The 24,048-nt window shown below is 43.0% G+C and overlaps 1 protein-coding gene across 1 annotated transcript in view; it reads right to left on the reverse strand.

Annotated features, from left to right (window-relative positions):
• Positions 1–24,048, reverse strand: part of ADAMTSL1 (ADAMTS like 1) — a 731,209-nt gene that overhangs the window by 125,367 nt on the left and 581,794 nt on the right. Inside the window, exons 16-17 of the mRNA XM_085634733.1 lie at positions 20,324–20,534; positions 2,544–2,723 (exon numbers count right to left, since the gene is read on the reverse strand). Coding sequence (XP_085490859.1) covers positions 2,544–2,723; positions 20,324–20,534 — 391 coding nt within the window. The remainder of the gene's footprint in view (positions 1–2,543; positions 2,724–20,323; positions 20,535–24,048) is intronic.

Raw genomic sequence — 24,048 nt, forward strand, 5'->3', positions numbered from 1 at the left:
GGGATGCTCTGTGATCTATGCTAAATTTTGTTCGGGTGCATGTTCTAATTCTGTGCAGTTTGAGTTCCTACTTTTCCTCCTTCACCTTGGTGCATGGGCTCCTATAATGCAACATTACACCTCTATGGCCCTAATTAGGAGTTACATGGTACTGTGACCACAGTATGATTACATGCATTTGATCATTACCATCTGGTACAATTGCCCCAGTACTTTGCAGTAATGAGGAGAATCCCAAGCAATGGTTAATTACCATGTTGAACAGGAATTACCAGCAAGAAAAATCACGGCAGGCTCTCCCACAGAATCTAACAAGTCATAATCAGGCAGAGCGAAATTAATGCATAAAAACATGCGTATATTTCATGACAAATAGCTCAATAATCAAGGCCAAACTGTCTATCTATTTTATAACTCAATTTTTATGGCGTTTCATGCAGTACACAAGTGAAAGGTATTCCATACACATATGGCTTTTGACTCACAAACCTTCAGTAGACTTGGGTGGGTCTTTCCAGATCCAGAATAACTAGTAACTTTTTCCACTCTAAAATCAGAAAACATTACTGCACTTCTTACGCCCTCAATCCAAGCCCTTTAGCAAAGTCTAAAACTATCATTCAGGAAAGGTTTTGTTTTCGCTCGCAAACTGCAGTAGCTAAAACTCCATCATAATGCAATCAAACCTTTGAAGGATCATGAGTTACAGTGTTTACGTAGCCTCCATGGCCCTGATGAGTGGGATGATGTTTTCAACACTTGCACAAGCTCCTGTTTGTGCAGGGGTTGGAATTCCGAGTTGGGTGCTATTTAAGGCACCCACTAATTACTGGTAGCGTTAAATACCACAACCTTCATTAAATTTCGACAGGTCAAGCCTTTCGAAACTCCACAGTGGAAAAGTGTACGTGTTTACCACACCATGCGGATTTGGGTGGTTTAAGCACCTAAATCCACATATTATTTCACCAAAACCTGGAGTCGGGGCTATATACCACACCCGATAAATAACGTACCCTGGGGTATCTTTATTTGTGAGGTGCAATAAATAGTGACAAACCTGGAATCAGGGCCCATGTGTTCTAACCTCCAAGTGTTCCTCCATCCAGTTGGTTGGTTTAACCTATCCCAAGGCACACCTTCCACCATATTTTAAGCTCCCGACCATTCTTCTGGAACATTTCCGACAAAAGTGCTGCCATTGAGATAGTACGCAGAATCATAATTTGGTTTCTCAGAAAGAACCCCCAGTGGAGGAGCTTTATTTCTGAGAAACAAACAATCAATGGCCCTGATGTGCAAGGACATTTCTCCAGAACACCGAGGCTACTGATTATATTTTCTGTTCGGGATCGCTGTGTTAGTATATTGGGAGGCCCTCCCCAAATAAGGTGACCCTTGTCATTACTGACTTAGAAACAAGGAAATATATAATCATATTAGTTTACTCTCTGGGTCTGGGAAACACTGGTTAAAGTCAGAGTGCACTGAATCCCAATTGTTAGGCTTAATAGCCCTCAAGGTCAGACACAAGGATGAGGTGGCCTCCCATGAGGCCGAAGGACTGTGGTGTACGGTTTGATGCCTCTGCAACGTACAAACAATTAGACAGGGAGACTGTATGTTGTTTGTGGATTTAAAATCCAGAGGCAGACCACAAACTTGGTTGTGGCCATGTGGATCATGGGGCAAGGGAAGTTAAATGGTAAAACTAGTGCACACTCTGTCTCTGTTGATAGACTGCTCACTGGCTTCCAGTACTTGGGTAAAGGCCAGTAATCTGAAATATAGATCTGGGTCCAGTAAACCCATCAAATACGCCCACAATAAGGAACAACTGTACATCTATGTTTCCTTCAAGTGTGAATGGGCACTACCTTCATAGACCAAGATAGGTAATTTCTTTACAAGCTTTTTCAGGCGCAAATGAAGGAAAATGGGAAGTCATTGACTTCTCACTGAAGATCAGATGCAGAATGCAAAGTAAAAATGCAGGTTAGCATTCTATCACAAGCCAATAGCAGCACTGGCTACAATAAAATTGGCTCCATGAACCAGGGTCTTGTGCCATGTCTTATTTCCTGGTCTATATTTCTTGCAGTGAGCCTACCAAATTATGGGCCTGAGGAAACCAAAGGACTCATTTAGAAGATGTACCTATATCGAAGTTTATCATGACCGTCAACTCAGCTCCATCCTGTAAGGAAGGCAAATGGGATGGCACTAGAAGATAGATGGGTCTTCTATAAAACATCCTGAACTGGAAAGACCCTCATCTGTGTGAGTACTCAACTTGGAGTGGGTAAATATTCAGGAGATGAAGGTGTAAGAGAATTATGGGGTCTCTTCTCACAAGGTAAGACACCTTGCAGATGATCTCTCCAACCATCTAATAAGAGACATTATTGCACATCTATGCAAAACAACCTTTTGATATCTATTTATTACTGAATTTGCTCACATGTGTGCGTGGGAGGGGTTATCAACAACATACTTCACAATAAAAGCCGGCAAGAAAACAGTAATGCATACACAGAATATACCTGTGACCAATCAGAAAACTGCCACTCTGCTGGACAGTCTTCCTTCTTGCAATGCTCTTGAGAGATGGGCACCAAAGAAGAACAGAAGGTCTTTGGCAGCTCAAGGAAGCTTCCGTCAGCCAGGCGTTGTTTGCAAAGAACATCCCTTCTTCGAAATCCACCTCCACATGTTTGAGAACACTTAGGTAAAGAGACACAGGAGAGAATGGGTAAAACCCTTAAAACTGCTCCCCAAACACAGCTCAAATTAAACCTATCACTAAAAAATGTTCCGCATAGATTAATAAGAAAGTACTGCTTGTTCCAGGTTCACATGTTCATAATACCTTAAGGACTGCGTTTCCACTGTTGGGATTATGATGTCGGTTTCCGACAGCCAATCCATGTCGGCCTTTCTGACAAGAATTGGCTGTCGGAAACTGACTTTGGCGGGGGGGTCGGGGGGGGGAATGCCCTAACAGGGCCCCTGTTCCCCCCTGGCCCTCTGCATGTGGGCCTGGGGGGCACTTATGATGCCCCCCTAAACATCCCGGTACCGTGTGACGGTGCCTGCCACACAGTGCAGAGCTGTTTACAAACTTCCATTTTACAATGGGAGCTTGTGCTGCAGGCGGTTTCGGTCCGCCACACAACCTCCCATTCAAAAATGGAAGTTTGCGAAAGCACCATGTGCGGTTGCATCCTAATGGGGTTATCGGAACCGCCGACCTATGGTCGGGTAGTTCCTTCCCCGAAACGGTGTTGGTTAGAGTCAACTCCGACCGACATTGTAATTAGGACAACATATATTCATGCTACAGTGCTTCTCATTAATTTTTGATCTGACTATGGTTGATTATGTGATCTTCACTGGCCTATAGCCTATCAAAATTGATTAATAGCAAGAGAAAAAAAAACACTTACAGATATCCTGTGTTGATTACACTTATTTCATCCCTAAATGAGCAGTTCATTGTATTCTGTTACATAAAGTTTATGTTACAAATCTGAAGTGAAAGAAATACTGTATATCACTTTACCACCACGTGAAAATGATCATTTTATATACTTAATACATTTCTTTAGCATGATCAGTGAGATAAGGCTAGATAACACTGGTTCAGCATGTGCTAGACAACAAGAAGATGCATGCAACATTGTTAACGTCAGTGGCGCATTAAAGATGCATGTAAATAACTTGGGAACAGAGTTTCAATATGTTATTGAGGAAACAAAATTCAAGGTAAAACACTAGACCGAATGATGAGATTACTAATTTCTGTTTTCTGTCACTCTGAAGTTTAGAACTACAAAAGAGATTTTTGTAATGACCCAGGATAGATTGAAGTTATAAAATATAAGTATGTTAACACTTAAAATTGAGCTTGATTACAATTAAATAAATGCCTGTCATCCATTGAGTTTATTTGTTCTTTATTGCACCTTAATGTAAGAAGGAAGGAGATCCTTTTCGCATGACTTAATGGTAGAAAAAAAGCGTAAGTTGTGACCTAGTATGTGTATGGGGAAAAGTATCCTGTGCTGTACATTAGAAGAATATTGCAAGTCACCAAGAAGTTCTATGACCAAATATAGGAACAAAGGCCAAGTTCCTTTACAAGACCATCATCCTTCTCGCAAACCACTTAAATTCATAGTGTCTGGCTCTTTCATGTTTATTGTAGACACGAAGAATAAAAGCAGAATATATACTATGAAATTAAGCACACCAAAAAGCAGTAAGTATATTTTCTAAAAGATACTACGATCAGTTTCATGCAAATTAGATTAAAAAATGCAGTGGCTCAGATTGTGTTGAAAATTGATAGATTCTATCTTTCCTATACTGACCAATGATGAGTAGAAAAAGAAACATGTTGCCATAAACATCTGCTTTCTCTTCGTCGCTTTTCTTTTTAGAAAAAAGAACATATCAGAAGAAAGATAAGGCAGTTCTTTTCCTCGTTTAAAACACAGCTTTAATTATGGCCTGTGACCTGCCTTTCACCCTGGAAGCTGGTTCTAGCAGCAGGCATTCTGACACCAAAACTCAACTGTAATAATTTAGGCTATTTCAGCTCTGTATTACAGGCACGATGCATCACGATGTGCATGTAAATAGGAAATTAGAGATGGGCTTTCAGACATACACAAACAACACAAACATAATATATCATTTTTGTTACATTTGAATGTGAATGTCTAATTTCTAGTAATTCCCAATTTCGGAAGTTGTGAGTTTCAGAATACAAGTATTACATCTAATTAATAGAATGTGCAGTGCTTAATTTGAGCCGGGGCTTCCTGGTGCTAAGCACCTGCACTTAATTGGTGTCCGGTGCTCGGCACCGGCACCTCATTTTCAACATCATACTTAGAACAGTCCACCAGATGGTGGCGCTGCTCATCTAATTTAGAAATGAGCAGAACAACGGGAGTTTAGGAATACAATATACATTAAAATTGCTAATATCTGCCTCCCCAGTGTTTCCTTTAGCTTTGGGGACCTTGAATAACCTGAACTGTCGCTTTTACATGCGAGAGAGATGGTTAGTAGTTGTTTTGGCAGCGATGACAAGGGCGATGGGTGGTGCAAGCTGCAGTGGTCTCCTTGTCAGAGCCCTGGCACTTAATATTTTACAAATTAAGCACTGAGAATGTGCCTTCCTAGTTTTAGTGGATAAGAAAAGTGAGATTATTTTTGCACGGGATACCTTAAATTACTACCTGTCTGTCAAATGAATAGAGAACAGAATGTATGCGATCTACTACATAACGAATTTGTTTATATAACATGGCACAATGTAATATGATTCGAAGATTTAAAGTGTTTGAGAAATCTACATATTGCTATATCTGTGCTTATAGGAATAGAGCCCTCTCACAGTAAGTGACAACTGCTATATCAAACATGCTTTGTCCTGAGATAAGGTGAGATAAGGTGCTGGGAAGGAATCAACATAGCCGAAATACGTTAAGGAAATGTTATAAAGAGAAAAATTACAAATGTAGACAGCCCTTGCAAAGAATTTAGAAAGAATTGAATCGTTGAATAGGAATGTATGAAAACGTTGTGCCATATGGTGAAAGAGTCTATAGTCAGATATTAATGTGATTTTAATAATTACAATTTTGAATGAGAGAAATGAATTATTGAATGGAAAAAATTAGAAAGGAAAGAGAAAAAATATATGTATAGGATTAAATTATGTCTGGTCCAATGACATGGGACATTTCATAAAGAGAACGTTAAATGGTACGCATTTTAAGATGATGGGGGGGGGGGTTCACATTTGGTCATTGAAAGACCATTGCAGAAGAAATCCTTGAGGTCAGGGAGAAGTCTTTTGTTTGTAAGAGATTTGCATTTAATAAAAGACTGACTTCCCTGTTTACATACACGCCCAGACATAGTCTACACTACACCGCAGTCGGCATAATGTAGGCTGACAGTGGATGGGCTGGGAAGTCCCTACCAAGGGATGGAGTCATACCTGATGCAACTAGGACTGGTAATGCCAACCTGAAAGCTACAGAATTTGTCAGGAGCGGGTCTACAACAATAGTTATTGTCCAAAAAGGAAGACTTCTGATTGGCTGTCCAGTCCTGAATATTCCACTATGGGTTACCATTTACTTTTTTTTTTTTTACGGAGTTTTATATAGCGCACCTTGACCCGAAGGTATCGGGTTTTAGAGCACCTTACATAGCACCAGTTGCGTTACAGGAGGACACATTCATTTTTGTTAGGCACGGGGATGCCCAGAATCAGAGGATGTTCAGCGTCATTGCCGAGACTCGAACCCGGTTCCCCAGATTAGAGGTCGACCACCCTAGCCGTTAGGCCAACTACTCTCCACACCATCATCTCTGCTGCAACAGGCCTCTGCGCCAACATTCCAATATTTGACTCTCCTAGCTTTCTTAGCTGACATGTTCTAATAGCTTAATAGCAGTTCTCAAACAAGCTATTGCAGTTGATAAAGACCATCTTCCATGTTATAGTCTTTCGCCTGCCGCACCGCCTGGTACCTTGGAAAGAGGACCTATAACAAACCTCTGCAGACATTGGCTGTGCGCTATAATGCTGAAGAAGATGGGCTGGGGTGCACCCCCGTTGATGCACTATTTAGAGTAGGCTTTTTTGCCATTGTCATCCACTTACACCCAATGCTCGTTGAAAGATCACAGCATTCACTGTGCAGAGAGTTCTTACATTGGAAGATTCCTGGCTCTGAATGGAAAGGCCGAACTGTTGCAGCTCCTACCAACAGAGCCCAAACAACAGATTAGAATCTCTACTCGGAGGGGGCAAGAATCCTTGACTGATGCTTAATCCCTCTGAGGTCTGTCCCAGTGGCGTAACAAACAAGCATTGGCATAGCCAATAGGTCTCGCCTTTGGGACCTTATAAGTGTTTAGCCATGCAACAGTTGCATAACTAAATACTTATAAGGTCCCAAAAGCGAGACCTATTGGCTATGGAAAGCGGCCGTGCGGCCGCGAAAGTAAAAGTGATCGCGATCAAACATCAAAGCGGCCGCTAAAGTGAAAGTAATCGCGGTAAAGCGTGGCGCGCGCGCCTGCGCAGATGCATAGTAGCTCTATGCTGGCCTGGTAGCACTTTTTGGAGCCCTCTCAATAAGTCTCGCCAGACCAGCGCATGCGCTGGGTCAGGCGAGACCTAAAAATGTTTGGATCCCCCTGCAGAATGTGATGTGGGGCCCTAAGTCTTCCACATCTCATAGATATTAACTGATCTTGCACTGAATGGGGCCCTGTGATGGGGAGGTGTCCCCTAAAGGGTTAGCCCCGCCCCTGCGCCACAGGAACTGCAAGGGTCTGCGCTACACCCCTGATCTGCCCATTTCCCGCCGTACTGAAGAGCGACCATTCGTTTACCGCCACACTTTTGGAACAACACTTTGAACCTCACAAAGAACACTAGAACTCCGTTGATAAGGCCCGCTCTATAAACTAAGGGTGGGCGTAGTTCGCGAAGTAGCACTTCGCGAAGCTACGCAAAGTGAAGTTCGCACTACGCGAGCTACGCGTAGCACTTCGCGAACTGCGAAGTAACATGTTCGCACTGTGCAAGATGTTGTTTTCAATGATTGCACAGTGCGGACAAGCAACCGGCACTGTGCAATCATTGAAAATGGCATCTTGCACAGTGCGAGCTGTAGTTTTCTGCTGCTCGAGTAGATTTTTACTCGAGCTGCAGCTTTCTCAACGCGAACTGGTAGTTTCTCATCGCGAGCGGTCGCGAGCATACGCGACCCCTCGCAATGAGAAACCTGACCTTTTCGCGTTGGGAATCTCGCCGGGAGGTTTATTTTCCATGCTCGCGATCGCGAACAAGGAAAAAGTCTCGCCAGGATGTCATTTTGCTTGCTCGCGGTCGCAAACTTGACGTTGAGGACCGCGAGCAAGCAAAAAATGACCGCAGCACTACGCAACACTACGCTACGCGTGTTCGCACTGTGCTACGTGCAGTTCGCGTAGTGCGAAGTAGCGCGAACTTCGCAAACTACGCGAGCGTAGCGTAGTGCTTCGCCCAGGCCTACTATAAACCTCCACTTCACAGGCCACGCACAACACACAGAATAGCCTCCCACTCGACCACTTGGAAGGACTTTGAGGCCTTGTCAGGGGTACGAAGTGGTATACAAATGCTGGGCACTCCAAAACATTTCACAGGAAAGTAGCCACGGTCAAAGTTAGATTTACTTAAGTTGGCATCAGGAGGTTGGCACTGATACAAGTAAAAGAATACCTATGAATATATCTGCACGTATAAATATAGCCTTCTCCATGCACAAGCTGCCAGTGTGCTTTGTGCCAATTCTTGATCGCACTATTTCATGCCACGCTTGACCTGGCTCGTGATAGGGACGCTGCGCTGAAAAGATGGCTGTAACCAAGATAAACCGTTGTGCTGGCGGTGTCCCAGAGACTCTGCGCATTAAATAAACACAGATTTATTTATAGGGCCGCTTCTTTATCATTTTGCGAGCTATAAAGTTTGACAGCAATAAACAGATCTGCCAAGAAAGGGAAGCCTTTTAAATCTATCCAAGTCGCAGGTCCCTTTTTTTTAGCCATATGGTATTTTACGAGGAGATGAAAACTTTAATTCTTAAACCTTTGTAGTGAAATCACTTAGGCCCAGATCTTTCCAGGGTCAGGGAGGAATTCCCATTTGAAAGGTTGTTAGTATTTAAAACGCGGAACCACAAAATGGCGAACGTGAAATGCATTTTCAACTCTCAGTGAAAGGTTGATAGACTATTGTAGATGAAGGAAAGACAGATAACCAACCGGGCCTCCCCTTCCCTATGCAGACGGAGAGAGGGAAGAAGAGAGAGAGAGTGATAAGGAGAAAGAGAAAGAGAGAGATATAAGGAGGAAGAGAGTGAGATAAAGAGAGAAAAAAGAAAAGAAAAAGTGAAGGTGAAAAATAGAGGAAGGGAGAAGGGGAAAAGGCAAAGAGAAAAGGCAACAGGAAGGAAGAGAGCTAGACGGGGAGTAGAGGGAGTGGTAGTATGAGAGAGGGGCAAAGACAGAGAGAGAGAAGAACGAGAGAGAGTTAAGAGGATCAGAGGGAGAAGTAGCTGAACACGGCTAGAAGGAGCGAGACAGTAAGATGAAAACAGATAAAGAGAAAGGGTGAATGAGGGAGAGAGAGAAGAGACAGAAAAGAGACAGAGTTATTGAGACAGAGAAAAAAGAGAGCGAGGGAGAAAGTAAGGAAGGGGCAGAGGAAGAGTAATGTAATAGAGAGAGAAAGAGAGAACGGAAAGACAGGGAGAAAGAGAAGGGAAAAGAAAAAGAGAAAAAGAGTGGAACAGATAAAGAGAACACGAGGAGGAGAGGAATGGAGAAATACTTGAGAGGGTGAGAAAGAGGGAGCGTGAAAGAAGAAGAAATATATTGCCAACAAAGTGTAGCGAAAGGCAAGTTTGAATAGTTCTGCGATTTTGAATATTTATGAAAAACAACAGTTCCACTCAAGCATTATAAATACTTGAATAGTTAACACTGAATCCGGTTTTCAGCCCACTGAACAGACGGAATATTGGGCCAGCTGTGCTAAGAGATTTTGTGGGTGCAAAGTCTGCGATTCGCAAAATCACAGGGTTTCCGACCGCAAAATCCCCTTTTCAATTGTATTAACCCCACTTATGTGTTTCAGAAAATGTGTTCTAAATTGCAAAATAGGGTAGAGACCCATATCTTATCTCATTTCTGAAGGGGTGTGAAAGGGTAATTTGTTCCAAACTGCGAGTTGGTATGGTATGCATCAATGGTTTGCTACCGCAATTCCTGTCGCAAACCATTGGCTAGTTGCTTACCGCTAAATTGGGCTGTTAACTGATTCGCAAAGGGGAAGGAGTCTCCTTTGTAGATCGGAAAAAACTCAAAAGTTTTCAAAAAACGGGAAGCTTCTTTTTCTTTAAGGCGGCTCTGGTGGTTCTTTTCGGAAATATAGGCTGTTTTATAAACAAATGTTTTCAATTTTGGAATGCAGTCACAGGGATGGTGGTCTGCTGTCACTTGCAAGCCACAATCCCTGTGACTGGAGCCAATCACAGAGGGCTGCAGATTGTGATCCACTTAATGAATATTATTTAGGCAGGCTGTTCTGCGACCCACCAAATTGCTTTTTTTGTGAACTGACCTATTAGTACGTGGGTCGATTCTCAAAATCTGAATCAATTTTTGACAAATTGAATCTTAGTTCATCTGGTCCATTGAGCTTTAACTAAGAAGCTGGAGGTAATATCCACTCTGATCTTTAAACGTCCCATGAGCCCAGGGTTAATGCAGGGCGGATCTGTCATGATCCTAGATTCTCTTACTGCTGTCGCTTGAATGGTGTGGCTGCAAATCGTGGTGGCTCAATCAGTGATTGAAGTTTCATGAGGACATGATAGTCCTCTGGGAGAACCCAAACAAACAGCTGAGGGCTTCTCCTCTTCTGCTTCTTGGACCTATTTTACAGAGACAGTTTTTCCTAAAAATGCCTTCTCTTACTGTGCACAGATTAAAAGTGTTGATGGTTCGGCAGATTATTTCAGCAGGTCATTTAGTCCTAGCTCACCCTGAATAAAATAAAATTGGTGGAAACTGATGGAACTTGGACAAGGTTTCCACTCATGGAAGGAACCCATGAGTCTACAACATAGATTTGAAACATTTAGGGCCTCTTATAGAAAGATTCCAAATAAGAAATCATAAATTGCGACCCGCAACGATTCACAATTCGCAATTTCTTATTTGGGGTATACTAAAATGGTTTTGATAAAAGTGGGCACAATTTGCACACAAAGTTTACCAAATGCATTTGTGTTTTGCGAAGCAACCTATGTACTAATAGATCGGTTCACAGAATACAGAAACGTAGAGGGTTGCAATGCAACCTATCAAAATGCATGAGGTAGGCCATCAATTGCAATCCAATATGAATGGCTAAAATCACAGGGATTGCTTGTAAATAAAGCAATCTTTTGTTTAAACATATTCCATGTTCCTAAAAGAAAACATGGTGTAGCCTGAACGTGGAAAATAAATTAACAATCTCACATAATTTTAATATAATAGTAATGGTGCTTCCTAGCAGACAGGTTCATTAACACAGGTATAACAACTGTATTTATTGGCCTTACATTACTAGAACATAGGATGTCTAACAAAATAAAAGAACAGAGAATGTAAAGAAAAAAACATTGGCAACGTAAAGTATTACCCCACGAACCTTCTTTTGAGGAGGATGTGCTCATGAGATCAATAAAAATACTGTCACTCACCATGCAAGAGAGCCAATGGCTGAAGTGGGCTGACCCGTTGTCCGGAAGTGTAAAATGTGGCGGATTGAAGCAAAATGTGCATGACAGCTAAACAGATCAAGGGCTGATGAAGAAGGCTTACGCAAAGCCCAGCTATGTGTACATGTATGTATTAATTGTGTATGATTTTGTTATCATGTGAGACTGGCAACACAGTTAAAGCTATACCAAGAAAGATCTAAAAAGGTGATCATTAATTGTCATGTGTCCATTCTTTGAGGGTAACCAGTGATGCATCTCAGTCCACTGTCAATAAAAGGGAGACCACGGCTACACTTTAGGACTCACGGAACCCAAGTGCCATTTAAAAGTGCCTCACACCAGTGCACAAAATGGATTACTTGGTAACTTCTCTCGTATGGTGCAGCTGGTTGTCTCTGGAAACGTCTTCGAAGGGTTGTAGCCAGAGCAGAGAAACACTGGAAATGTCAGAAGAACAACCAAGAAGAAGCAGACCCGGGCTATGGGTTTTAAGAGTAAAATACAACTTGCAAAAAAAAATAAACAAAATTTGCTTTGAAGAAAAATGAAGCGTAAGATTTATAATTATGCCAAAGGATGGAAAGATGGATGACTTATGGATGGGTGTATGGCTGGATAAATAAAACAGGAAATGGACTACTTTTACTACGACTTCGACACAACTCAATGCAATGTTGCGCATGTAGGTCTTTAAAACAATAAGTTAATTGGTCCTATTTATTTATTTATTTTGCATTTGAAGAGCTCAACTGATACCCAGAAAGGTGTCCTTGCACTAAAAACAGCTAAATACCACACTCAACCATCCCAACAACAAAATTAATGAGAGTAAAACCACAATTTTAGCTCTTTTCTGAATGATATAAGTATCATAAGGAAAGGGAAAATTGTTCCAGAGGCGAGATGTTTGGACTGAAAAAGTTCTGCCCCAGAATGAATTTGATTTCAAAACGAAATTGTATCAGCAGAGCGCATCAGAGTTTTTCAATTCTTTTGCTAACACTTGCCAATTCCAAGACTGTCATGGTACCAGGGAGCTGAAGGACGTAGACATTAGCATATTTTCCTTTTAAAGATTACGGTATTTAGTGTTGACAAGGTGCAATCATTATAGGCACAATACTCATCATCAACTAAAAGGTTTAGCGGGGGTATTTTGTGTTCACAAGAAACAGAGATGGTCTTTAGAGGCAATTTGGAAGGACGATCAAGACTAGAGTTCCTATTGATGGTACTGCCTTGGTAGGGTGTACCCGATGATAAAATCTGAAACTGAATCACAAAATGATCTGAGCACACTTGAGGAGAGATCGGCACTGTGGTTGAGAAATCTGAGGGAGCGAAGATCAGGTCGCCGATATGGCCGTCTTTATGTTTCAGTCCCAAAACGAGTTGCTCAAGCCCAACTGTCGCCATAAATTTGATCAAATCCATGGCTTGGGAACTGCTCTGGACATTAGCCTAGACATTAAAGGCTCTCAATATAATGAAGGCATATGTGATAATAGCAGCAGAGCGATAAATTCAACTAACGAATCTGCAAAGTTGATGGTCGGCCTGGTAGCCAGTAGCAAGCAATGCCCACAGTGGCGTAGCAAGGAAGGGGTGGGAGGGCGGTCTGCCCCGGGCGGCAAGAGATTTGGGGGCAGCGGCAGCCTCCCCCCTGCTTTTACCTGTGGTCGTTGCTGGAAACGCCGCTAGCACCCCCGCTCTTACCTCTGTGGGCGGATAACGGAGGGACCGCCACGGGCTGCACAAGGCCTAGCTATGCCACTGAATGCCTGGGATTGAATAAGAGCCAGAGATGTTTAGGGAAAAGCCTAAAAATTCGGCATGGTGGAATTCCAGTAATTGGAGAGTCTTCATGTTTCACTGGTCTTTATATAACAAGGCAAGCCCACCTCCACTTTGCAAAGGTCTAGGAAGGTGAATTACTTAAAGCCTTAAGGCAAAACCGAGATCATTCCACGTCCAGGATTCTGTAATAAAAAGAAGGTCTCATTTCTCAGAGGTAATTAGAATGCAAATTCCATCGGGCCTCCGCGCGTTAATTAAGCTGCAATGAATGCTCGTGCACTGTCTAGCTAGGGGTTGGCTACAAACAGGAGAGGCTCCAGAATGAGGTAAAGATGGAAAGCCTAACTACGAGGAAGTGGGCCTCCTTCTTGTGTAAGAAGACTCAACCTTGTAACTACCGATAAACTGCTCACTATGCAAATGTCTGCAGAGGTCTGCTAAGGCTCGATCAAATGAGTACTGATTCCTTGGAGTCCCTTGTGTATCCTGGAGAGTTTGAAGTGAAAGTCTCAGATATATTGTTAGGGAAACCTGCAGCATGGCCAGCAATGTGCACAGCGGGTGCGTGGACGGGCTCAGACGGGCTTGCCTTTGGAGTAATCTTCCACCTCGCGAGTGCCCACGCAAAGCATTAGCAAATGAAGCGGTTCATTTTGAGCAGTTGGGAAAAGGGAGTTAGGATTAAAATGAGGTCAGCAAGAGGTTCCTAATGTAGAGCAAGCCCTCAACTTACGTTTTGGAGGTGGATTTGTGCAAGAGCCCTCCCTAAAAACTTTCTTTTTATAACTTCCTACATGGAATATATATTTATGATGGAACTCGCTGACAGATAGGCCTTATATGCATACTTCTAGTCTCTAAGAAAGCGTTCTTGCTTGGCGTGCTGCTTTGGTGAGTTCATACTCAACCTTCTGATAACTGCCCGCAGCGCATTAAACCTTTTGATAATTGCCCGCAGCACTCTATAATAATTTAAATAAACACATATAATAAAATCACGGTTGTTGAGGACGGATGAAACTAATCTGGGCGCCCTTATATTCCATGCAGAGAACAGAAAAAAAAACAACATAGTGTTTCGGATGTATGTTGTTCTAAGAGCAATGTGGTGCCGCAGGGAAATAGAAATGTTCGCTCTATCCTCCCCTGATTTACTTAATTCAAGTAAAAACTGACATTTATGCACAGGTTAGGGTATGAATGAGGGGCAGAGTTGTACATTTAGGCAAACATAATTTTGGAAACAATAAAGTATATATTTCATAGCATTATGATTCACATTTTTTGCTTGGATCTGTATTTCTTTAGCACCAACTACCCCTGATGAGGCGCTGCACCGCTTTGCAGATGGGTAGCCGCCAGATCTGTGGGAGCCCAGTTTTAGTGATTTTGTCATGCATTTGGGTTAAAGCTTCTCATGTTGTTTTATTGCTGTGTCATGCTGTTGGAAAACGAGGCAGCATCTGTGAGACCTGCACAAATAACATGACTACATTTGTCCTTCACTGGGAACCAAACACCCGATTGAAGCGCATGACTCTGAGAGGGTAGCGTTGCAAAGCAGTCTGAGGCTTACTCAAGGGAGGTGGTGTGGGATAGTAATCGCCATTGGCAGGTGCACAAAAATAACACTCAATAATTGATTGTCCAGTCTGTACTTTGCTTTATAAAAGTAAGAGTACATTTATTAAACACACACACTACTCAATACTATGCACCAATTTACAAATATACATAAGCTGTTGGAATTACTTTGTGACATTGCATAACATCTCCACCCCTCCCGCAAAGGGGGGTGGGGTCTAGTACCACCACTCCCATGTATGCACATCAACTAGCCCCCAATGCAGATAGTTGAACATAACCTGGAGCGAGGGCCCTGCGCACTGGCACCATCCCAGCGGCGACCCACCCCATTACCTCAACAAGCATTAAAAAGGGGTAAACCTGCCTTGGTGACACATGACCCTGACTGAGCATCTCCTACTGACCATAAAGTATGCACCTCTATATCTGAAGGGCTAGCAGTCTGGGGTCTTCACCTAAACGCAGCAGCAAGAATCCATGTTTACGCACACTTTAGAACGACAGTACCCATCACCTTGGTTGATCATTTGAATGCATTGCAATTACAGCCCCTAAAGGCATCACAGATGAAATCACAGGATTGCGCATATACAGCCAGACACCCTAGCAGGACTGTCTGGCAACATAACCCCACTTGGCTTATGACATCTCCTTACACATGTGACTTACAGTCCCTTCAAAAGAAGTACTCCTGGCAACTACACTTCTCCTGCAGTGTGCCTCTTCACTTTAAAAGGAATCACAGGTAAAAGCATGGGATTACGTAAATACAGCCAGACTCCCTAGCAGGAAGGTCCAGCAACATAGCCCCATTTAGCTTAACATCACCTTACACAGGTACTTCACTTTACACCTGTGACTTTCAGTCCACCTAAAAAGAAATAACCAATAGTAAATGCATTTCAGTGCAATTACACCACTTCACCTCCAGGGGATGCACTTCTTCACACATCCCCAACTCAGCCCTTCACTTCATGATGCACTTCTTCACACACCCTCAGCTGTAGAACAAAAGTTCCAGCCTAGAATGTGTTTAAATGCTAGCTGAGCCCTTGAGGGGTAGTTTCCTTTAGGTCCCCATGACACTGAGGGTGGGACTTTTCTTCGTGCGGGGGGGGGGAAGACTGCGCTTCTCCAGCAGCTCCCCCAGCACCTTTTCACAAGCGAGGGTGACCCCCCTCCACTGGGGGCCACAAAGCACCAAAACGGCAGATTTCTTCGTGCTGGGGGGGAAAGACTGGATTTCTTCAACAGCTCCCCCCAGCACCTTTTCACAAGTGAGGGTGACCCCCCTCCTCTGGGGGCCACAAAGCACCAAAACGGCAGATTTCCAAATGCCTGGTGAGGCATTATGGGGCGCTTCATGCTCCTCTTTACCAGCCCCAGCCACTGGGAACACTCTCCTCTGCCCTCTGAGTCTCTGAGAGGGTAGATTCAGCAGTGTGCTGTCTTCACTGGCTCCCTGCGCCAGCCTCTCGCCAGGCTCTCCTTCTGGGCCTCTCTTCTCCCTGCGCAGAGGCCCCTGCTTCTGTGCACCAGTCCTGGACTCTTCTTCTGGTGCTGATAGGGTCCTGGGGGCAGTCAGGGGGTCTCTCCTTCCAACTGCCCATTGCGCCAGGCTCCAGCACCTTCAGCCTCAGCAGACCACACCCCAGAGAGAGCTTCTCTTCCTGTGCAAGCACTTTTTAAAAGTTGAGTAGGGGGCTGGCAGGAAGTCCCTGTTGGTCCTATCAAACAGCGACACATCACTTTCCTGTCCCTGCTCCCTCCTTCTTGTCCAGCCTCTGGGTTTGTTCAAAATGGCATCGTCCAGTGTCTCTGGCCACATGGCCTCTGAAACCCAACTCCTTCCCTCCTTGGTGCAGCCTGGTGCCTGGCACCTAGTGATGAATGAGCCTGTAGCCCCACCCATTATCTCTTCATGGAGAGGAGGCCCTCGCTTGTGGAAGAAAGGTTATCAATCCATCCAGCTGAGGTCAGCCCTCAGCCTGGGTCTGGTCATGGCTGGCTCAGAGAAATATGACAGTTCTGGATGACCCAAAAGCAGTACAAATATGACTTTGGACTCTGCAGAATACTTCTTTTCACATTTGCTACATTGGACTTAAGTGCGTGTCTGGAATCTGTAGGCCTAATGGAAGTTAATCTAGCCCCTGGCTCCACATTCCCATAGGGGAATAATGAAGTGAAAAAACAGTAAGACACACTGACTTTCCCTGGCATGTTTCTTTCCAGTGTATAAAGTCTATTCCATGTCACCACCCAATACTGCATAAGTCCTGCCACACCATTCACTTTGTAGCTGCTCCTGGACTGTGCACGCTAGGAATCTCCCCTGCACGGCCCGTACATGTGTGCACACGCATGTACACATGTGTCTGCATGTAACCAGCCCGGGGTCTCTTACTCCAGCTGCTGCGCAGTGGCCTGGTCAAGCCAGGGGAACACCAGTAAAATCCCCATGCAGTCTCTTACATCCTGAGTTCACTGTGGGTGAGTCCCAACCTATGAGGCTCCCAAGCCCATAGTGTCAGAACCACCTTCTAACACATGCATTTTGCAATATGCATCTCTTGCGAATTTAAATCGGAATTCTTATATATGGAGATTAAAATTGTGTACGTTGAGTTACATAGGATGCCTCACACCATGAGGGACGTTGACACTGCATTGCTTTGCTCTTTATATTGGCATTATCTTCACAGATAGCCAGCACACACTGGCTAATCTTAAATATCAAGCAAACTTACCAGGTCCCATAATTTGAAAGTTGCAGAAGACTGGTATTTTAACTGGCTGAAAGTTTTAGCTTATTCCCAACTTTTGTTCAAAGTTTGTCAGTGTCTTTTTCTTTACTCTACACAAGGGAGGGAAGATCTTGCAGTAGCACCCAATCTTAAAAAAGTATTTACACATTTCTATCCTGTGTGCCTCGTCAAGAGCCAATGGAGTGCAACATGTAGAACACAAGGTAATATAAAATAATAACAGCATTAAACAGGAAATAAAGACTGCATTAGAGAAACCTTTGGTCATAAATTTAACTTGAATGTGAAAAATCGGCTACAAGGATTCATAAATTCAGGATGAGGGTGGGATTCTTGGCATTTCTGCATGGGGGCACCATTCAGAAGTAAATGAACACTCACAAACCTGTAGGTTTGTGGCCATTTACATAGTTTTTGCACAGTGGCAGAGCTAGACCTTCTGTCGCCGTGGCGGTCCCTGCGTTTGCCGCCACGCGATGGCCACAGGTAACAGCTGGGTGGGGGCGGCAGGGGGTGCTGGCGATCCCTGCGTTTGCCGCTCCACGACAGCTGCAGGTAAGAGCGGGGGGTGGTTTGCTGGCGATACCTGAGTTTGCATTTGCAGCTCTGCGACGGCCGCAGGGGTAAGAGCGAGTTTCACCACCCCAAAACTAGTGCCCCGCCATCCCATGCTACGCTACTGTTTTTGCAGGCACTAGCGCATTTTGGAAAAAGAACACCTATATATTTTTGTCATGGGGAACAAAATAAATTTAAACCTACAAATGCACGTTTGGGTGGAAGTTCTGCATGAAACAAATGAACTGGAGTACTTCAGGAAACCTGAGACAGTCGCAGATTTGCTACGAATTAGATTTTAGGGGAATTCCCTAAAACATTACAAATCTGTTCCCACAACTAGTGACCCAGAGAGGGAGATAGTCTTGCCTCCCATTCGGTTCTGCCTGTCTTGTGCCTCTTGGCTTTCGTTACCATCCGTTTAAAGAGCCTACTCTAGTCCTTTTTTTTCCAGCCACTAAGCCTAAGTTTCAGCCTAGCTTTTTCCTTGCGCGCTATCACCCATCCCTTTTGCTAGGTGCCCCTTCTGATCTGTCTCTCATGTGTCTCAGTATTCTTTATCGATCACTATGGGCATGAGTGAGTCCTGAAGGGAGTCAATGAGTCCTGGGGCACTTTGAAGCAGTAGAGATTTTCCAGAGTACAAATGGATGCAACAGGACCTTTTGATCCCTTTGCTTCCTCCAGTCTGGTCCCTTCCATGCAGCAAGAGATCTTCCATGGATTTAGCTATTATGTGGTTTGTCTCTTCAGCTCTCCATTCCTTGCTTGATCAGCCACCTTTTCCCATTGGTTACCCTTAAAACTGTCGTCTCCTGAATTTCTTTTCCGTCTTGGACTTCAATTCACTCTGTATATTGACTCCCATTTCCAACAGTTCTACTACCTGGTATCTACGCTCGCTCGATTACAAGTCAAACCCACTCCAGCCTAGACCTTTCAGTCTAGTCGGTCAGGGATCTTCTAGCACGGTCCCTTGTCTACATTTTCGGTGTATACTGACCTTAGCCGGGCATATTCCATAGATTCTCATCACACGATAGCCGTTGCTGCCCTAGTTTTGAGATGTATCAAGATTGAGAGAGGAGGGGGTGCTAACTTGTTAAACTTTGTTTCACAGAACATCAGAAAATCTCACACAAATGATGTGAAATTTAAAGATATCCACTTCATGGTATCTCATATGAAAACTGAACATGCGGGCATACCTTGCATTACAAGGTCATGTGAGGTATCAGGAAGGTAGTGATTAAAGGAGAACATGTCTCTTTCAAGCATGTTCTGTGGACTCCTGTGGAACAAAACATACCAACGTTCCTGAAATTTTGTGCAGGTCTAAGTTTCACTTTTGCTTGATTACGGCATCCTGTTCTCCGCTCACACTCAATAGTGTTCAGTAGTACCTCTGCTATTGTCAGGAAGTTTTTAAGGAAGCAGCCGTGCGCTGTATACATGTAATGTGATTGACTGATTGATTGATCCTTTCTGAACATGGCATAACCAGGTATGGCCATGTCTGAGGTATTGGTCTTAATGCGCAAAGTGCACGAAAAATATATCTGGGTCATGAATTACCATCAATGCCAGTGGTCCTGTGATTTTAATAAAGTTTGAAAGTGGATTACATCCCAAATTATGTACCATAACACATCTCCATTTAATATTTCTGTAATTGAGTGGAAGCCGGGGTGGGGGAGGGAGCGGGTGGGGTGGGATGGGAGTTCTTCTACAGCTAATAGTTTATATCCTATTGTTTGCATTAAGATCTGCTTGCCGTAGTCAGTATGATAATTGTGTTCAATGGTGTTCATTAATACATAATAACTATATGTTTATATTTCTTGCTTAAAATTGTAACTGATAACGTGGTTACACTGAAGGCAGTAATGATTGCTGACTTACCATTGCAAATTAAAATAAATACTATTAAAAAAACACCTCTCCATTTACTTCTTGCTTACATCTCTTTTTTGTCCTGAAAGTGTGAAGATAGATGTGAACCACTACTCTTTGTCTGCATGAAAGGTCAAGAAGCTCACCATCTCAGGAGTTGGCACAAGAAGCAGAAATCTGTTCTAGTAATTGTTTCTCAAATCACTCGTAAAACCTGTAGAAATGTAGCTATAGTTTTTCAGAGTTTTGTGATAGTGATTTTTTTGCTTGACATAATCAAGGTAAACATGGCTACTCTACATCATATTTATACTTAATTATCATCTAATGGAGACCTTTGATTAATGGCATTTGAAGAGATCTTACCTGTTCCCATTCTGCCGGGTACCAGTCTGGGGGGCAGTCGAATCGATTGCATGCTTGCACTAGTATGGGTTTAGGTTTCGGACACAGCTCATCCGCTAAAACCACAGTCTCGTTTGTTTCAAGCGACAGCAGGTGAAAGCAGAAGACATCCCTTGTTTGTAGGCCGACTCCACAGGTTAAACTGCAAGTGCTCCACTTACCAATTTCCCACCTGTGGACGAAACGAATATGTGATATAATGCTATAGAAAATACGAGCAGTTCTACTTTTGGAGGAAACCCACCTGGGAGGCTGATGGCAGAGCATGGCCAAAAATATTTTAATGCCCACCTCACCTTATCATTGGGGCAGAATATCGCAGACAAAACAAAAAGAAAATATACTGACTGGTATGTCTAGATTTTTTTTCACCTGACTTCACATATGCACCTACACAATACACATATCTTAAAGGTATGCAGAAGTGGAGTTATGAATAGTAAATCTATAGTTCCCTACATGCAACTACCTTTTGATATTTTGTCCATCAATAGACTGTCCTCAATATTCTTGTACCACAATGTTGTTGTCATCGATATTCAGTACTATGATTCCTTTAGCAGCATGGGCAGGGGTCGAGGTATATTTATTTTTTGGCAATTTTGGAAGTTGGAAGGAGTTAGAAACGAGGATTTGACATAACAAACAGCAGTACAACTGAGGAGTAGAGAATCGCCAAGTCTTTAAAAAACGGAATGCATTATCTACAAAACCCCAAAAAGGTGTTGAAGATTGATAAAGGAAAACTGATGCAGGGCTTTGTAAAAAGTAAAAATTGAGAAAGATTATTAAGGGTCTGATGTTTATTTTAATGCAGTGGTTGATAGGAGCCACGCCTGTCTTTCATTCGAGAAAAGCCAACACAACAACAGAACACAAAAATGCTACAGAGTGATACATACCACTTACTTTTACTTCAAAGACATAGGGCCTGATTACAATCTGGGCATACAGGGTTACTCAGCCACAAACGTGCCGGATATCCCGAACACTATATTACAATTCCTTTATATGCTGTGGAATTTGCAATATGGCGGATGGGATATACGTCATGTCTGTGACAGAGTTTCCCATTTACCAAGATCGTAATTTGGCCCACAGAGTTTGCCAGAGTTGGCAATTCATGTGGACCAATTGCATGAAACAGGCATAATTAAACAACACATTTCTTAAAGGTCTGGCTTATCTTAAAATTCACATATGCTGTAAGGTCTTAAAATGAAATGGGAATATCTTTAATACTTTTAGAAGATGGGAGCAAAAGAATGACTTCTTATTGTAGTATTTTTAACATTGGCAAATATCTAAAAATTATATATTGTATTTTCAATATTAGGTATTTCTTAATGTAACCCTTGCATTTGTAGAAAATAGAATTTGCATGCAAAAAGAATATTTGTACTGTGCAGCCCCTTTACAAGGAAAACACTACAAAAAGAAAGCACCATTTTGTGGCATGCCGCTGCTGATGTCACTGATATGCACACAGGACCGGCTGGGTGGTGCAACCGCTGACCCTGAGGGAGTGAAAGGGATCGCTGTGTTTCAAAATAACTTCAAAATAAAATAGGTTTTTAAGCACATGCTGCAGAGTTCCTTCTGTGCCCAGGAGTTTTCAGGCAACAATAAAAATGTCAAGATAAGGTTAGTGATTAATATTCCTGCTGGGAGAGATCGGAGTTTTGTCTAGTGGCAGTTTTGACTCATCCTAAAGTAGCGCAGAGGGTTAATGTGTCTGCTTCAAAGAACATGTACCATACAGATCACAGAACTGAGTGTTAGTAAATTATGAGTAGCCCTATAAGAAAATGAAATGTGTGTCAGGGAGGGCAGGGCTGGACTGGGAACAGCAACCAGCCCTGTCAGGTTCCTGCTCGACCGGACCTGGGAGCAGGGTTGGGTGGGTGGGTGGGGGCGGGTAGCGGCAAAAAGCACTGCTCCCGCTTTTCTTACAGCGGGTTCATATTGCAGCACTTCTGCAAAACCGGCCCTCTGTGAGAAAACCACCACGCAGCCACAAAACCAGCCCCCACCCCTCCGGCCCACCAGGGAACTGCCCGGTGCCCGCTACGACCAGTTTTCCCCTGAGTGACGTGCTATGGAGAGATGAGAGGGACTGTTGTAGGGTGGTAGTGAGATGATCCGTGCAGAAAAAGGCCACTGGAAGGGGGGCGCCTACAAGCTTGCCGCATCTGGCGCCACCAGCGCTAAAGTAGGCCCTGTATGCACCAATTACTAGGGTAGCCCTTATGTCCTATTTCTTGTCTGGTGTGAGCATCTGGCTACTTATGGACAGTGAAGCAAACCAGTATGCTGCTTATCTGTTTTGTTAACCATACGATGGCGAAATAGGTAAAAGGGAGAACACGATGTGCAAATCTGATCTGCGGCAGAGCTATCCCCTGACGAAGGGCTCGTCAGCCAGAAATGCATCGGGATGGAGGAAGGGATTGTTAATTGTATCCAATAGTATGATAAGATTTGCATATCACTGCCGAAATCAAGCGATATGATGAACTAAATTTGAAGATGGCCGATAACGAATATCGCCTAATCACACAGAAACATCGTCTGTCTTATTTTTGTTGATAACTTAAACACAGAACAACCCCAGGATCATGGAGCCCTTGCAGTGCTAGGGGGGACAGACCTTATAGGGGGAAGCTACATTGTAACCATATGATGGCCACATGAAGCAATAACTAAATACTTAAACTGAAGCACAAGAGGTGACAGTCATGTTGATAAAATCCATACAATCGCGTAGTGATTCTACAAACAATGAGGAGAAAACCAGTCAGAAGCATCGTACATTCGAAAGACATAAATAAGGGGTCTTCGGTTTCCGTGTCCAAGGAATGACAGCTATAGATATATTTTTTTTACTTTTTATACTATAAATCAAATGAACTTATCCTGTTTTGGACTGGTACCCATATGGCTGCCATACTCTCAAAGAATTCTTCAGGACCACAGTGCAAAAGTGTTTGCTCTTAATGAATAACAATCTTTTTCTGTAAGGGTCTTCAAAGGAGTCACAGGAAAAAATACATCTGCTGCACATCTCATCTTAAAATAATAATGCTTGAAACAAACAATAAATGAACAACAGTGAGAGATGGATGGAAAAAGGAAGCATGATAGAGATCAAATACCAACACTTCAGAAAAACGCAATGAAATAATATAATCTTACAAAAGATAGTCAATCATTTCTCAGTGGCCTGTCTGATTAAAGGTGGGTCATTCTTAACGAAATGCTTGCAACTGTTTCAGAAATCATACATCGCTAAGGCCTTGTTTGTTAAAAAGGGAGGGGCTCTGGTTTTCTGTCTGGAAATGAAAAAAACAACTGATGGATACTTTATAGGCCTGACTTTTTTTCTAGAATGTTTTTGGACATTGTTTTCGTAGGTAAGAAGTTTTCGCGAAATGATGAAATGGTGAACATATGGAATGTAATGTAGGCTATGCTATTGTTAAGGCACACAGAAGCACAACCAGGTCATATGTTTGTGGGATCAAAATATTTGTTAATTCAGTTTCTAGATTTGTAAATGGTCTTTATAGTAAGTCTAGTAAAAGGTATGCAAAGAAAGGAAAAAACAGAGGTGATCAATTGCCATCTGGTAAGTGAGTTCAAGGGCTAGTGAAAAATAAAGTCTACATATTGCATCTTTATGGTAG

The sequence above is a fragment of the Triturus cristatus genome, chromosome 2_1 (assembly GCF_964204655.1).
Source record: "Triturus cristatus chromosome 2_1, aTriCri1.1, whole genome shotgun sequence".
In the NCBI taxonomy this organism is placed as follows: Eukaryota; Metazoa; Chordata; class Amphibia; order Caudata; family Salamandridae; genus Triturus; species Triturus cristatus.